The sequence below is a fragment of the Trichoplusia ni genome, chromosome 3 (assembly GCF_003590095.1).
Source record: "Trichoplusia ni isolate ovarian cell line Hi5 chromosome 3, tn1, whole genome shotgun sequence".
Classification (NCBI taxonomy): domain Eukaryota; kingdom Metazoa; phylum Arthropoda; class Insecta; order Lepidoptera; family Noctuidae; genus Trichoplusia; species Trichoplusia ni.
In genome coordinates, this window is record NC_039480.1 from 10,052,588 (window position 1) to 10,070,241 (window position 17,654).

Here is a 17,654-nt window from a genome sequence, read left to right on the forward strand (position 1 = left end):
ACTACATATGTAACATGTCTTTATATATTGTTATGCTCAAATCTTTTAAACTGCACAACAGATTCTGATGTGTTATTTTTAAACAGAGTGATTCAAGAGGAAGTTTAGAAAAAATGGTTTATGGGTGCGCGGTAGCAGTCCATAAATAAGTTCTGTAGTGCAAATCATCATTGTACCCGTGCGAAGCATTGTATCGCTTGTCAATGAATAAATAACAAAATAAATAGTTCTATTACAGCAATTTAATCCAAATCAATTCTAGCGATCATATATTTGCATGAAGGCGGTCCCTTTTTGAAGGTGACGCCATGTTTGGGTCCTAGCTCTTGATAATCAATTTCGTATACTGTGATCCAGCCGTCACGTTCGCCCGCCTTTTGAGTTCCGTATGACGTCATCCAGGCTCCGTGAATAGGTATACCGTGTTCCTTGCACTGCATCCGCCTGGGGAAGTGAAAGGATAAAATCATAAATTAATTTCGAAATACAACTAAAATTTCAAACGCGAAAGTGTGTATATATATTATATAAATAAATAAATAAATGCGGACAACATCACATACATTGTTCTGAACCCAAAGTAAGTTGCTAAAGCACTTGTGTTATGGAATTCAGATACAACGAAGGTACCACAAACACCCAGACCCGAGACAATGTAGAAATGTGAATTTTTACATTGACCCGGCAGGGGATCGAACCCAGGACCTCAGAGCTAGCGACACCTTGAAACCGGTGCGTGCGCCACTCGACCACGGAGGTCGTCATAATGATTGTTACTCTTTCACGAATAAACCACTAAACAGATTTAGATGAAACTTGGTGCTCAGCTAGTTTATAACCTGGTATTAAGACACAGGATAGTTTTTACAACGATTTTATGATCCCGTGGAATTTTTTCGATTTGTAGGGGGTATGCCCGCGGACGGCTGCTATTTTGAGGATTGTTCCAATACGTAGCATACATACTTTGCTTTAACTCATAAAAAGTCATAATTAATCAGTCTCAAACACCAACCTGACTTTAAAGAGTTCCTGTGCTATACCAAGCCCTCTATAATCGGGATGAACGACGACCCCCCTGTCCACAAAGTATTTCTCCATTTTGAACGCCTTCATCACTTCGTATGAGTTCACCATGTCACCGTACACTTGGAACAGCTTTTTTTGTTCATCCGACTTTGGTATCATCTGAAAAATATACGAGAAAGAATGATTAAATAGTACCTGATAAAATTGTGAGAAATTTGTCGCACAATAATAGAAGTTGTGATTGTTTTTCAGGCGCTTTAGACGAGTAACAATGTGGGAAGGATTAAAAAGAAAAATTGAAACAATATTGTATTAGCCTTCACAATTGTTCGAAACTACTAACTATATCTACTATTGTTACTAACTAAAAACAGCAAAAGAAAGAAAAATATAGTTTGAAAACTTCTGATTAGCAACCATTTTTGGCAGCTTTTGATTTTACTTAGCAATATGGAGTTTGAAAGACTTTTCTTGCAGTCACACAAATCATGTAAAATATTTATATCTTTAGGCGTTTCACATATTTTTATACATACCGTATTCGAATGATAGTTTTCCGCTGTTGTCAATTCCATTATAGATCCCCCAATAATAGTATCAGTAGTTTCATCGTCATTGTCTAAGCAGCAAACGACCATTTTGAACGCGTCATTTGTCATTCTGTTTGATACCGCCTGCCGGAATTCTTGCAATGCCCTCGCACTTTTTGATACACCTTGAAATAAAGTTTTGTATCTTTTAAAGTAATTTTAGGCTATTAGGCTATTATTAGCGCCTTTTTTTTGTGGCGGGGGAATCTACATGTACACTCGCCCTCTCGAGGGAGAGGACGCTTGGGTGAAACCCTAGTCAAGCTAATATTTATAGTGGTATTAATATAAGTTGACAATATACTTACTACCTGATGACATTTTTAGCAAAATTTTGATGATCATTTTAATATGGGATGAGTTACATTTCAGTTACAAACGTACTTTTTGATGTCATCTAATATTATAGTAGAAGTTTACTGGTAGCCAGCATGCTGAGTTGTATTTAGAGTGGTTTACATGTAAGATGACTACTGACTAAGGTAGTATTATTTAGACGCTCGTGGCTGACTTAGTAATTTTGAATGCAACATAATTTTTTGGAGGCCAATAATCGATCACATTAAAAATAAGCCGGTTTAATTAGTACCTAATTAAATTAGATATTGGTTTTTCACTACTCACCTGCAGCTCTGAAGGTAGATTCCTCTTTAACGAAATGATTGATGTACAGGTCTAGAAAATCTTTTTTGTGTTTTTCTTGTATTTTTACAATACGTAATTTGATAACGGTGCCATCTTTCTTAGTTCCCATGAAGTTAGAATACACTTTCTCTGTTTCCATTTTGTCTACCGAAACACGTTCCTGTACAACAATATTGTGTAATACAATGTCAAGTGAAAAGAAGTTAATAAATAAATAATAAAAATTATCACGAGAATTATATGATTATCCTTACTTGATAAACACGAATTGCCGTGCAATAAAGTGCTTTATGCCTTCGTGATAAGAGTGATTGTATTGTTTACTTATGGGATTGTTTTATTGCTATCTCAAAAATGATAAAAGGGATCAGTATCCCTTGATTGAGCGGGGCATCTTATCTTTTTGACCGATATACATGGATTTTTGTAAGTCAAGTGCAATTGAGAAAGTGGTGGGCGAAATATGACGAAATAATTTACAACTCACTATCCAAAAGAAAACGGTTACAAGACATTTGAATGTACACTCGCATACATAAGTGCTTGTACTACGTGGGGATTGAACCCGCGAAAAGTCTCGCAGTAGTTTGGCGCGGTGATATTTATCACTCGGTTATCCGCGCACTCAAAGTTTATTGATTTTTAAATGATGGGCAGATAGAGAAACTGTCCTACAATCGGTATTTTGTGTACGAAAGAGAGACATCAGAATAACGAGAAGTCCACTATCACGCTTACACTATATTGCAATGAAACTATTTCAAGAGACGGATGTAGGTCCTTAGAATTCGGTTGAAACATGTTCTAATATAATAAAATAGTTATTCATCTTTACCACATCGAAAACTATATTCAAATGCAAAGATAGAACATAGAGTCTCAGCGAGTGGGGTTTTAACGATATCATAGACTGTTTGTTTTCAATTAATGTGAAAGCCGGGAAACACGTGTACACAAACAGTTGGATTATAACAGATCCCGAACAAAGACTACTGGTTGGGAAAATATTGGTTATATTTTTATATTTTCTCTAACACTTCGGTGTGTGAGTATACGATGTTGGACAAAGGATTATTAAACTTTATTACGAGAGGTTTAAAGTCGTATTATGTAAGACATTTTTCGTTTAGCGTGGATTTATGTTTTTTATCCGAAGAATTATTTTTAAAATCAAAAGAAGGATAATGGAGATGATGATAATGAAAACGCATTATTCACATAAAAAAAGGTTTAGTTAAGTTAAGGGAGGTAGAGGAAAATATTCCTGTCTCAAATCTAGATTCAAATTTTTGTTATCTATTCAATCTTATTGAATTCTGTTCTTTTTCCAAGCTGTTCGATTCCTCCATCAACATTTACATAAAGAAGTCAAGGTGAGCCTATCAGCTAAGTCGTATTGAATTTGCAAAATCATCAGAATAACGAACTTTCGAATACTCAGATATCTGTCTATCTCTACTCTATACCTTAGTCTGAAAGAGACGGTATAATATTAAAGGTGATTTCAGATTTACATTTGAGCAGAAATCTTTACATTTGGCCAGGGGGGCCTACCATGATCTCTTTAAATAAGATAATTCTAGTTGTGGGACAAAGACGGAGCTATACGCAATACTCTCCATCCCCTTTCCACAGCTGCAAGAGTTTTACTTTTTGAGATATTGGTAGCTGCCCAGAGTAAGTCCAATGTTAATTGTCGATATGATCGTGGGATAAGCTCTCCTGAATAATTGTTAACTATTTCAACTTTTGTTTATTTTTCAACAGAATGGAAAGAATTTCAGTGTTTTGAAAATCTGTTGATTGAAAAATATCCTGTCCTTGTATACACAAAAAAAAACTAAGAATCATTGCTGGATTTTTTTTCAGCTACAATGTTAAAGATATCCTTTTTACAAATTGAAATCTGGAGAATTGAAGATGAATCTTAGAGCTCAGAAGCCTAACACAGCAAACTACAATACATACATTGCATTACCATCTTCTCGTTGGGTAAACTTCCATCTGATCATGATGGGAACGACTTTAATTACATCATAATAAGACTTGTTAACACGGCAAAATATATTCTGCCGTGCTAATTTGTGAACTCTAAACAATCTTGCAAACAATAAAAATCACTCAAATCGTTCCATTAGAAGTTCAATGTCGTGCAGATATACAGTAGATATATAAAGATTAGTTGCATAATATTTGGTTATAGTTTTACAGCTTAAAATATCATTCTTTTTCGTAGTTATGATAAACTTATTCTATGAATCGCGTTGTTTATTCCTTCCTCCTCGCACATAAAGTTCCCTTTTCTTGAATATAGTAGTTGTATATTTATTACTAGCAATTCTCAAAGTTTATCTGGTCGTAAAATTGTTTACTCGGCACAATATCATTGCTACAAATGTCACCATTAATTCGAAGAACAAAATACATTTTTATTTATCTGAACGTTTCCTGTATCTTTAGGGACTCCTGTGACGAATAAGTCTAAATTAATATTGTTTGTCTCTCGTAGCCTTTTCTAACTTCACCTGAGTTTCTTGTATAGTGAATGAAGAAGTTAGTTCATGTAACAGTCGGTATTTAGCTAACGGTACCTGGGGCCTACCACCATCTCTTAAACTAATTCAATTCAATTATTATTACTTTAAAAAAAAGCCGATGCATTCATGGAAATGACGCGGCACACGACATGACGTAAAGGGGCGACCTCCTTCCACTACTTCCATAGCTTCACTCAGAACGGTTTTGTAAGACCCTCTAAATTATAGTTTACTACAAAGTACCACAATGTTCCGTCGAAGACTTTCGAATCACGAAGTTCCCCTATCTACAAATCAAACGCGACGAACGAAGTCTAATTTTGTTATTGGTGAAACCGTACTATCCACACTTTACCATTTGGCTATCATGATGTTTTTTTGCTGAAATATTATTTGAGTAAGGAACGCCTGATAGTTGTAAATCGAAGTTTTTATTTCTTTTATTACACACCATTAAGGTTTATTGCTGTGATAAATGAATCAGGAATTGTTTTTAAGGCTATTATTGCTATTGTAAATTATTTCTTTTGTTATACTTTTGTACCTACTCTCATAATTGTGGCACATATTACGTAAATAAAACAGGAATTTACGGATTAAGTAAAAACGAAAATACAATCCGTTTGATGACGCCATATCCATTTGCAAAGACCATATTCGTAGGCTTCATAACTGGTCAGAATATCTGCTTAATGCGTATTCACAAGTTCAAATTCTAAATGAATACCAATCACCTTATAATTTGCATAATACGTCATTGCTGTGCACTGAAGGTTTTAATACTTGCCAAGTCTCTCGACTTGAATCAAAATATGAAAAAAATTTTTTTGCTAGTTTAACCTCCATGGCATTTAAAGGAAGGTTACAAAAAACAATAATTACTTTATACTTCTGTGCCTCTGCGCCGCTGTACCGGTGTCGTGGTGTTCGGATGACGAGGGTGTGATCTACTTAAGATAAGAACGTGAGGAAAGGAACGAGTTATAATAAAATTTGACAAGAAATAAAATTCCGTCTGTTTGTTTAGGGGTGTTTGTTGGCCGTGTTATGAATATTTTTTATTTATTTCAGTACTAGGTGTTGCCAGCGACTCCATCCATTATATACGGAAAATTATCACATAGGAACATGAAGTCGGGATAAAACTATCCTATGCGTTAATCCAGGTAATACCAAGTTTCATTCAAATCTGTTGAGTGGTTTTTCCGTGAAAGACTGACAAACATCCATCCATACAAACTATAGCGTGAAAAGTTCAAGTAGTTGAAAAAATATATTTAGAAGTTAAATTATAAGGTAGAAAGCCATGCGGTTATACATGTCATCTCCCATTATTAAATAAAACGTTACTTCGGCAGCAAACGGAATATTTAAACAATCACGCCTTTGTGAATTAATGTGCTTGAAAACGTTTTTGACCGACACCGTTCTATATGAAAAATTGAATAAATGCTAATGTAAATAATGTCTATTAGCAATTGCTGTTATATTTCATTTTATCTTAGCTTTATACAATGACTATGAAAACTTTCGATAAAAAACAGCATGGTAAAAACTGAATTTTACTATCTTAAATTCATTTAATATTACCTCGACAAGATTGTACTAATTATACAATTAATCAAACACAAAATACGTGAAAAATAATGTAAATAAACGAAACAATTTATCGACTTACTCACCCTGAAAAGGCACTAACAAGAAGGAAATAAAAATAAAAGACTCATTTGCATTCATCGAATTATCTCCACTTCGCTGCAAATCTATACTAATATATAGAGCTGAAGAGTTTGTTTGTTTGTTTGACCGCGCTAATCTCAGGAACTACTGGTTCAAATTAAAAAAATCTTTTTGTGTTCAATAGACCATTAATCGAGGAAAATTACGCTGCAACAAATAGGAGCTAAGATACAATGGAAAATGTGGCAAAAACGGGGAAAAATATTAACCTTCGAGGGATTTCGTTCAAAAATTCCTAAGTTATATCTTCTAACCACGCGGACGAAGTCGCGGGCAACAGCTAGTCATTAATAAAATCGTTTCCGAATAGCACAAGTATGCATTAAAACGGGTTTGCTTTTAAGTTTACCGTCCCATTACATGTTTTTACAGCAGATTCATTTTGCTATTGAATTGTTGAATAAGTGAATGGGTATAACACTTGGAAAATAAATTCTAAAGTGTCGCGATGGCCTTGTGGATCTATGCATGGATTTGTTTACACGAGGCGCACGTTTGATCCCTGTAACGGAAGAGTACCAATGTGACTTTCTTAATTACAATTAGACACTACTGAAAAACGGTGAGGGAAAATATCGCGGAGAAGCTGGACTGCAAATATTGGAATCTGTAATTGCCAACCCATAGTGAGCTAGCTCACTTCTACTCACTAGCTAGTGTGGTGATCGATGCTCAAAACCTTCCATATACGAATAGTAGGTAGTAACCTGCTTGTGTTAGGGAAAATGCTATGGTATTTTATAAATATAGACCATCAAACATGCATGTTAATTTATTTGTTGAACTTTTGTTTTAGTTTTAGGAAAGCACAAGAAAAGCCCTGTATTCCTATTAAAAATAAAACAAAACTAATTTCCTACTATTTTTTTATTGTACGGGCACTTCCACCCGTAAATGCGTTTGACTTTAAGCTCTCAAAATAGAATACTTATAAGTAGAAGGTGTACTTTCTAGTGTTAAATTCAATACTTTTTCCAGTTGTTCTCGGCTTGTTTCATGTACTACTTCCCATCCGGTTCGCTTGGTAGCTTTTTCAGTGGCAACTGTCGTCAACCATGCACCAGCCATTGGTACACCAAGTGTTTGACAAACTTGACGCCTGGGCAATAGAATATAATCAATATGTCAATAACAGAACAACAAGAAGATATCAGCCCACCTGCCAAGTCATGGCAGGTGGACTAAGGCGGTGACAGAATGGTGGCCAAGACAAGGCAAAAGAAGCGTCGGTCGTCCGGGAGCAAGATGGGTCGATGACATTATAAAGGTCTCGGGTCGAGTCTGGATGAGGCTAGCACAGGACCGTAGAAATTGCACGAAAAAGGGGAGGCCTATGCCCAGCAGTGGGAGGATAAAGGCTGTGGATGATGATGATGATGAAGAAGATATCTATTAAAGTAGCTACAAGTAATTAAGTACATTTACCTAATACTCATACTATGGTAAACAATTCCATTCCCAGTGTAGTCGCGATGAACCGCAGTTCCTTGTCCATCAAAAAAGCAGTCTAAATTATACTTCTTCATGAGATCGGGAACTGGAAACAAATTATTCCAATCTCGTAGGATTCGGAAATAATTCTTGACCTCTGTTGTCTTTAACTGCAAAATTTAAGATTTATCAAAAAGCAAAGAAGAGGAGCCAAGCCAAGAGCCAAGATTATTGGCTTTATGGAATTGTGATGTCGCCCCAAATTGTGTGTATTGGTATTTTTAAAAAAAAAAACGTTGTGGTAACTGGTTAGCGACTCCTCAAAGGAAGTTATCGCTAATATCGTGCCATGCCCGCCATTGAATACTCTTTTGTGGTTTTTAATACCACATGTATGTGGTATACAAAAACGCTAGAAGGCGTCTCGAACGCGGTGAGAGTTTTGCGTGGTCCGAAACCACTTCATATTACTTCTTTACTTACATTTGGTGGAATATCATTGTTGTATGGTTCTCCTTGTTTTATCAACCTCACAGAGTCGCTTGCTATGATTTTCGGCAGAATTTTGTTGTCTTTTTCTTCACAGCAGACTAGAGTAAAAGTTGAAGGATCGGAAAGTTTGCTTTTCAAAATGTCTCTATATTCAGTTAGAGCCTCTTTACTGTATGGTAAACCTAAAATAAAAATGTATTCAATATATTAGCTAAGTATTTTTATTGGAACATGCTGACGAAAATGTAATAGAAAGCATTCTGCCACCTTTGAAAGAATGATGAAGTGGTCAAGGCCGTCTAGAAGTAAAAATATTGCGAGTATGAAAGATGATTCCAAGAGCAATTATATTATTTTAAGCGATACTGTTAGTCCACCGTAAAGATAAAACCAAAGATAAGTAGGTACTTGCCTGAAATACGATACGTCAACTCGTAACTTACATAATTGTTCATTTGAAACTCGACCAAGTCGTCAATCCGATCCTTCGGGACACCAAAAAAACACAAATTTAAAAAAGATCCATCACGTTTCTTGACCCTGGTTTTCTTCATTATTATATTGCCGCCATTTTTTCCTAACGTTCTTATCATTATCACGGCTTGCGTTAAACTGTGATTCAAAGTCAGTGCCGCCGTGGAAAAATCAGTGTCCTTGACGTCACAAGTAAAAATAGAACAGATAAATAAGGAAAATAGCACAACGTTTTTTTTGTTTCGATGCTACACGAAGATATCGATCCTAATATTATTTTAAATTTTATATTTCGTATTACTTAGATATTTTTCACGTGATTCGTCATTTAAATAAGACGAATTATTAACCGTTTATTATTACAAAAAACTCGTCTATATTGATTAAAACAATGGCCCAAAACTGTTACAGTTTTGTCTTTTGCTTATAATGAATATGCTAGCTGTTGTCCGCATGTTTATGCAAATATGACGCCTCAAATATCAGAATAGTTTTACTTTGAGGTGCAGCGTAGTCGACAGACTTTTAGTCTGTGCAGTGCACATAAAATCCGTGTAAAATAATTACGTTTGCTTCAACGCTAACGCAGACGGCGCACACTTTAGTCGCCAATCTGTCCCTACAGCTCTGGAAGACAGAATTATCGGAGATGTGCGTCATGTGCGTTGAGTCTGTAAAAATCTGCGACCGACGCCGACGTTTTGCGCGTCATGCAGACTCGATCGCACAAAAAGTGTGCCGTCTGCGCTGCACCTTAATTTATTTATTTTGATAACGGTTAACACTATATTCTTTTTGAAGATTAACGAAATAAACCTTGTTTATTACTTATGACTATTCGTTTTCTCTTTATAATAAACTAGCTGTTGCCCGCGACTTTGTCTGCGTGATTTTCAAGATGTGAAAAACTATGAAGTTAAATAATAACGATCATCGCAAAAATGTAATGCAACATTGAAAATGAAACACTTTTTTTTACATTTTAAACTTTCTTTTTTATTTCTAAATTATATCTAATGAATCTTGAGAGGCCCAGTGACTATCAAATGTTTGAATCAAACACATTTCATCGTTTAAGATACTATCCTGGTGTCAAATATTTCACAAATGTTTTAATGACTTTTTCTTATTTAATCCCAAAAAGAGCGGTTTGACATATCTGCCTGCCTGTCTGTCTTTGACATCATAGCTTCCGAACAAATTGAACTATTTTAATTTAAACGTGAATTATGTGCAAGTGATCGTTTAGACATGTTTGACAAATCGAGCCGTTTAAAAATGGGGGGGATGCAAGTAGGAAAAAATAATAGAAGGTATAACTCAGTCTTAGCACTTCTGCTAAAAATGTTTTACTTTCGAGGGTTTTCCATTTTCTAATTGGGTGGGTTATGATTTTCGAGCACGTCTGTTCAACCAAAACCAAAAACCAGAACCATATTACTGAGGCCCCGGTGTCCGTTCATTTGTCTGTCACCTGGCTGTTTCTCAGGAACAGTGATAGCTAGACAGTTGTTATTTTCACACACGACGTTTTCTGACGATATAAAAAAGATGTCAAATTATTTTTGTGGACGGAGCTGGTGAAGTGAGAGTGGGGCTCGGTAACTGTGGATGTTACATAGTGTCATAAGATATAAGATTTTGCAAAATTGCGCCCAGATAAACGGTTTCCTGAAACACGTTATGTTTGATTGTCCTCTTAATATTAAAACTGATCTTCCTCACAAACATTTGGAATATTTCCAAAATAAAAAAGTTGGTAAACGTGTTATCTTGGCCCCCTGGTGTTTTGATCATGATTTGACTTTAAATTGGTGATAAATAAATAGCGTGATAATAAAAAAAATACCAGACACCCCTTTTTTTAAATTGACAATGATAAAAATCTAAAGTATAGGATATGTCCAATTTGTGATGTTACGACAAAGCAAATTATGAATATAAAAGTGACTTCATGTGCATGAGTTCTATTTACTGTACCAATTTACAAAGAAAAATTACGTATTTTATTCGTTAACCTACCTGACGATCATTGATGTAAAATACCGACATACCTGCTGCATAAATGGAACTAAAATAAAGACTACATGAGCTTGTTTATGAGGTTTCGTTGTCGATACCGACAGCCAAAATGAATTTTCCAGAAATTGTATGACGGATGTAAGTGCTGATAGCTACACGCTATTATCAGCCTTATTGGGGAAATTTCCAAAAATATGTTCCTAATCCTCGTCAGCTTAGCTTTGGGATCTCAGAAGCTCATTCAGTCTCGTTCCTTCCCCTGTTTTTACCAGGCTACGAAAGAAGAAAATTTTAAATAAGTAGAGATTACAACAAATTGTTAAAGGATTTTTTGGAAGGACTACGTGTGCGGTCTCTGTAATGGCGGATGTAGACCGATCAAATCGTTAAAATATTGAAAAATCCCAGGTATCAGTAGACACTGTTCTATCAATAGATACATAATGTCAAAATCCGTCTAGCGTACGCTCTTATTCATTGATAGCTTTGGTCGTACAGATCTTTCACATTGCATACCTATGCAGTTTTATGCAAGTTTTCTGGGCTTTTTTATCCGAAATACTTTTGGCCTATGTAATGTTGCAAATTTAAGAAAACATTATTTCATTGTTTCAAACGCTTTTTTTTTAATGTTTAATTTTTGTTGCTAATTGTTACAAATGAACCAAGGTAATAATTAACTGTGTCGTTCAGTAATTTATTGTTGCATATTTATAGATGAGATCAATGTGAACTACATGCAACTTTGGGTTGATTGTCACTGCGAATGTTTTGATCTTGAAGACATAGGTATATACACCTATCGTAAATAAATACAAAATCATATTACGGCAGTCCACATTTGAACTTGAGTCATTTTAGTACATCAATAAAAATAATTTAAGTTCCTTTCTTTCAAGAATGTACTGATTACGGTAACAATTGCATAAAAAAACGTAGGTATTAGTTTATGTTTCTTTTATTTTACTCGTGAGATAGTCGCGGTAGTCCTATATCAGACTTGAAAGAGAATAAAATGACTAATTTTTTGAAATGTTTTTTTTCGAAAAATCCTATTATTGCTCTGCCAAAAGTCTTAAGATAAATAGCGTGATGTTTTTTTGTGTAAATTGATGACCGTGCTGCCTACTACTCAATGGGGTGAAAATACTCCTCATAATTGTATTAAACGATGTTACGGGTGAGTCCAAATATTTAAAACTTTACTGCTCAAGCCCCCTGCATAGTAGCGTTATGGTTTTTATATATTTGTTGTATCATGTGTACGATAAGGTGCATGCAAAATTTGAACGAAATATATTCAGTAGTTTATGAGATAATTTGATATTTGTTTATAGATATAAAAGGCTCCTGCTCACCCCCTGTAACGAAAAGCGAGATAATAAGTAAAAAGTATGTTGACCGGACCTCTTGTTGATATTCTCTGAAAATTTGAATCAAATCTATCCAGTACTTTCCGAGATCTTTCCGGACATACATACAGACAAACAGACAAACAGACAAACAGACAAACAGACAAAAATTCTAAAAATCATATTTTCGGCATCGGAATCGTTCGTAGATCACCCTGCAATTATTCTTTTTGAAAAATATTCAATGTACAGTTTTCACTTTTCTACAATTTTATTATATGTATAGATTAGTAAACTAAAACTAATCCAAGCTAACCTGCTAATATAAAGTTTTTCTTCTTGCCGCTAGATGGCGCTATGCCATACCGCTAAATTGCTTTGCAGGTTAGAAATATTCTTCCGTCTTTTATTATAAATCCTTTCTTTTAACACAAACTGACACACTGGCCAACAAGCTTGTTTATATCGTCTACATCCAGTAGATTCGAAATACCATTAAGGATTTGATTAGGACTACGACGTCTACAACATAGCCGCCCTTTACGAAAGAAAAATAAAATTGAATTCCCGAATATTGCTATACGGAGTGATAAACAATTTTTTCCCGACAGTCATTATTAGAACGAACGATTGGTGACTAGAATAATGCAGCACCTCAAGTATTTAAGACAACAACACGATACACAGCTAATTGAAAGTGAATCTGTATCAATTTAGAAAAATATCCTATTTCCTATATCCTATTTTTAAAATTAAAAAAACACATCATCTCTGAATAAAAACCATTTAACCATCCTCCTCTTATGGAAAGGTACCGTAAAAACGTGATAAGCACGCTAAAATGCAATATGGCGACTTATCGAAATAAAAACAGCTGTACCTAATTGGTGAACTCTAACACCTTAGAGATAGGTACCCCGTCCTGCCCTCCTCTCCATCTTGCCCCACTAACCCACACCTATATAAACTTAAGTAGTGTTTAATTTTACGGTACGGTTTTCGAAGTACAGTATCCATACGCGGTTACAATGTTAAGGTCGCTAAGTAGGAATGCCAACGTAATAATGAAACGAACAACAGTGAAAAAACGTGATGGAACTGTTTTAAATTTGTGTTTTTTTGATCTCCCGAAGGACCGAATTGAAGACTTAGTTGAATTTCAAATGAATAATTTTGTTAGATATGAGTTGACGTTTCGCATTTCAGGTAAGTTTTCATCTGCCTTTGTATTTGCCTTCCCTTTTCTTTTTGCTTAGCACATCTACAAGCTATTTTTAATGGTTTTATCTTTAAACTTCTACTACAATGCACGGGTTATAACATACGCATATACATATATATCGGCGTGTGGGTGTGTCAGCATGGCCGACGTATTGGGTTTTTCTATTAAACATTTAATCAAGGCTCATTATCGTTTATTCCTAACCGATATTCTGGAAAATTTCCCGTCAACACCCGCTTGTCACCGCTTGCTAAGCGCGCTGGAGACAACAAACGCTGCAACGAACTTCGTTCATTCGAAAATCCTTATTTTACGATGTCTAATAATTACTCTAATCTAGTTTTAATAATAACTCTCGTTCAATAAGTCTCGTGACTTCTGAAATCTTAAACTAACTCTTCCTATTTTAAATATCCCGCTTGAATTTGCCAACCAGCCAGTGTTGACCCGAATCCTAACTATAGAGGTTTCGTGAATGAGGTTGCACACTATCACAAATTAGATTGTTTTTAATATTTAGCAAATTCGTATATAATAAAAAGACTACTAAGAGAACTGTGAAGGTTTTATTAATGACTAGCTGTTGCCCGCGACTTCGTCCCCGTGGGTAGAAGATATAAGTAATGATTTATAACGGCCCTGTTTTTTTTCACATTTTCCATTGTATCTTCGCTCCTATTAGTCCCAGCGTGATGGTTTATAGCCTAAAGCCTTCGTCAATGAATGGTCTATTCAACACAAAAAGAATTTTTCAATTTGGAACAGTAGTTCCTGAGGTAAGCGCGTTCAAACAAACAAACTCTTCAGCTTTATATACTAGTATATATAGATTAAATATTTTAGGTTTGCCAGATAGCAAGGAAGCACTACTTGAATATAGAGACATTTTAAGAAACAAGCTCTCCGATCCATCAGCTTTTACCTTTATATGTTGTGAAGAAAGGGACAACCAGGTTCTGCCGAAAATTATAGCAAGTGACTCTATGAGGTTGATAAAACGGGGAGAACCTGACAAAGATGACATGCTAACAAACGTAAGTAAAAACGTAATTAGGAATGTGTGTTATATATTCATTTGCCCAATAGTAGATTATGTACACACAAGATATTGATTGCTGTACTTGAAAATGTGTTGCTCATGTTCACACCTAAGTAAATTTGGATGTGATTCATGTTACTCAACCTCTGAGAACTGGAGGTTACAATTATAGAGGCTTTACACTTAATTATGGTAAAATATACAAACTTATTATAAAACGCTTAGGTACTATGTGATAAAAAAGGAACATCGTCAAAATTCTGGGCAAGATATCGCCACAGTTATCGCTATGCACGGGCTATGTACTGTCTTGCCTTTCAAGTGTTAAGTTTAGATTTAAGTTTCTGATACTGGGCACTGAATATTTAAACATTTTTCAGTTTAAAACAAAAGAGGTGAAGAACTACTTTAGAATTCTTAGAGATTGGAATAATTTGTATCCAGTTCCTGATCTCATGAAGAAGTATAATTTAGAATACTTTTTTGATGGACAAGGAACTGCTGTTCATCACGACTACAAGGGGAATGGTATTGTGTACCATAAAATGGTTTTGAGGTAAAAACACTAAACTTTGGTTGCATAGTCAATTACTCTTGAAGAATACCGACTTTTATTATCTCTTGAAGGGTTCAAAATTGTTACTGAATTTAAGTTTTGTCCTCGAATAACTGTAACCGAATTAATTTACAGTTTTTAATTGCTCTTCTTGTTTGTCATGTGTGTATTCAGAGTTCATAGAATTTTTTTTTTCAGACGTCAAGTTTTACAAGCACATGGCGTACCCATGCTTGGGGAGTGGATGACAGCAGTCGCAACAGAAAAAGCAACCAAACGAGCAGGCTGGGAAGTTGTGCATGAAGTCAGTCGAGAACAACTGGAAAAAGTATTGAATTTGAAACTAGAAAGTACACCTTCAACTTATAAGTATGCAATTCTAAGAGCTTAAGGGAGTTAAAGGCAAGTATACATGAACATAGTATTGCGCTTATGAAGGGCGGCAGTTTCCGGACGATAATGATCGAAATAAAAAAAACAAATTCGCTACAAAATTAAATAAGGTCTGTTTTTTCGTACATACACTATTGGTAATTAATATTAATTTTACAAATATTATACCTATTTGACTTATTTAACAATTCAATTACACAAATAAATATAGAAACATGTAATGGGACCGTTTACTTAAAAGCCAACCCGTTTTAATGGATACTTGATCCATTTGGAAACAATTTTATCAATGAATGGCAGCGAACTAGAAATGATTAAATAAATTCAACTTGTAACTGCATTTAAAGTTATATCTATTTATATTATTTTTAGAGCAATTCAGTCTAAAAACTACACGTTCCACTTATAAATATTCTATTTAAAGACCGTAGTTGGTGCCACTATCATAATTATTCGGTATGTCGAAGATTCGTGTCAATCTTGTTTTCATTAAAATATAATTAGTAACTACGAAATAACTTTCTTTTTTCAAACAAGATTACGTCACGAAGTACTTTGCTTCACTTTGCGATAAATGGTAGTATATTTACGGTTTAAAAATAATTCTAGACATTGTAAATATCAGTTTTGTGATCATTAACTGCAATACAGATGAACGAAACGTTTACCATAAAAGTACGTTCATAATTAAAAAATAAAATATATTACTGCATTCAGTTCAGATTACTTGCTTCATGATTTTATTTCTTTGATTAAGGAAAAGTATTTAAAAAAGCCACAAAATTACACTACAAGTAGGGACTTTGTGGACGTAAACACATATTTAATATTTAGTCAAATTGCTGTAATACTATTCATATTCATACGGGGAGTTTAATATAATTTGGGATTCGAATACCAATTCTCAAGAAGCCCTTAGGGCTTAACTGAATAGCCGAGACGTCTTTGAGTTCCCTTCAGAACGTAGTGTTCTCAGCGCCGTCTAATATGTTATTAATTAGCTCAGACCTAATTTGGCAGGGCTCGTTCTAAATATTAAATTATATTTATTCAACTTCTGACTAATACTGCGAATGAGAGTGTAAAATAAAATGATCAAGTAGAGTCCAGAGTAGGGCGACAAGAACGGTTGAATAAACAAATTTAAAAAAAAACTAAGACACCAATCAAGTTTATGACCATACCAACATAGCTTAACTTTAATTTATGAAACAGAAAACCGGAAGTTTTGGACTTTCTATCTTTCACGATACATAAGACATGTTATACAGTTTGGTGACAAACAGACGTATAGACAGCGGACCCTTAGTATTAGTGTCTGCCTATATGATATAGACTATATATTATAAGGTATCTAATCTAATTAATAATGCACCTTAAAGTGACGCAAATACCACATACATTAGCAAAAAGCACAATTCTATTATCACATATTCTATTCCGGTAAATGAAGTCAGATCCCCATTGCATTTGTTTAGCGCATTCAATTAATTCCGTACCAAAAAAGATAACTGCTATCAATTTTATTACTTCAGGTACCAACGTACGTACGTAATACCATACCTTTGCGTATTATACTAAATAATTATCAATTAATTGCGACACCGGTAATTGAATGTAATATTTCGACACATTGGAATGTGAGATAAATTAATTGCTCATAGAATTACCGGCGAACGAATTCAATTGTTATAATTTGCCATTAAGGTTCAATAATGTGGAAACTAGGTTATGTTCGGTACTGAATATCTAGGTATAGTAAAGGTATGTTTCTAGTCAATGATTAAGTACAATACAATGTTTTATGCATTGGCTATATGACGTCAGTTTTGACGTTTCAGAATATCAATCATTACCAATGTTATCCACTCTTCTTTCAAACAACGCCATCTAGTCTCAAAATAAGTAAAGCTTGTAATCAAAACAAGAAAACTATTAAACCTATGCAATTATTAGATTACAATTAGATAGTAACAATGATCGACCTCATCAATTAAACATTTGGTCTGGTTCGGAAGCGAAGCCAAGAACTCTATTATAGTCACCGCCACTAATCAATACACAGGCCAATCAAAGTAATCAAATAAGCTAGTTGAACTAAACGATGCTAAACTTTATCGTTATGGGTGCAG

At 34.6% G+C, this 17,654-nt stretch overlaps 3 protein-coding genes across 3 annotated transcripts; 1 reads left to right on the forward strand and 2 right to left on the reverse strand.

The window, feature by feature from the left end:
* Positions 1-224: 224 nt before the first annotated feature.
* On the reverse strand, positions 225-2,456 carry LOC113491852. Its single transcript, XM_026869028.1, has 4 exons — positions 2,244-2,456; positions 1,566-1,744; positions 1,016-1,188; positions 225-444 (listed from the first exon to the last, which is right to left on the reverse strand). Exons 1-4 carry the CDS (start codon positions 2,401-2,403, stop codon positions 243-245), a joined length of 714 nt encoding a protein of 237 aa, XP_026724829.1. The 5' UTR covers positions 2,404-2,456; the 3' UTR covers positions 225-242.
* A 4,937-nt stretch (positions 2,457-7,393) lies between these two features.
* On the reverse strand, positions 7,394-9,085 carry LOC113491853. Its single transcript, XM_026869029.1, has 4 exons — positions 8,877-9,085; positions 8,456-8,646; positions 7,967-8,142; positions 7,394-7,640 (listed from the first exon to the last, which is right to left on the reverse strand). Exons 1-4 carry the CDS (start codon positions 9,055-9,057, stop codon positions 7,448-7,450), a joined length of 741 nt encoding a protein of 246 aa, XP_026724830.1. The 5' UTR covers positions 9,058-9,085; the 3' UTR covers positions 7,394-7,447.
* Positions 9,086-12,626: 3,541 nt separating this feature from the next.
* On the forward strand, positions 12,627-15,180 carry LOC113492391. Its single transcript, XM_026869872.1, has 3 exons — positions 12,627-13,518; positions 14,378-14,568; positions 14,954-15,180. The coding sequence occupies exons 1-3, from the start codon at positions 13,341-13,343 to the stop codon at positions 15,131-15,133; spliced, it is 549 nt and encodes a 182-aa protein (XP_026725673.1). The 5' UTR covers positions 12,627-13,340; the 3' UTR covers positions 15,134-15,180.
* Positions 15,181-17,654: the final 2,474 nt, after the last annotated feature.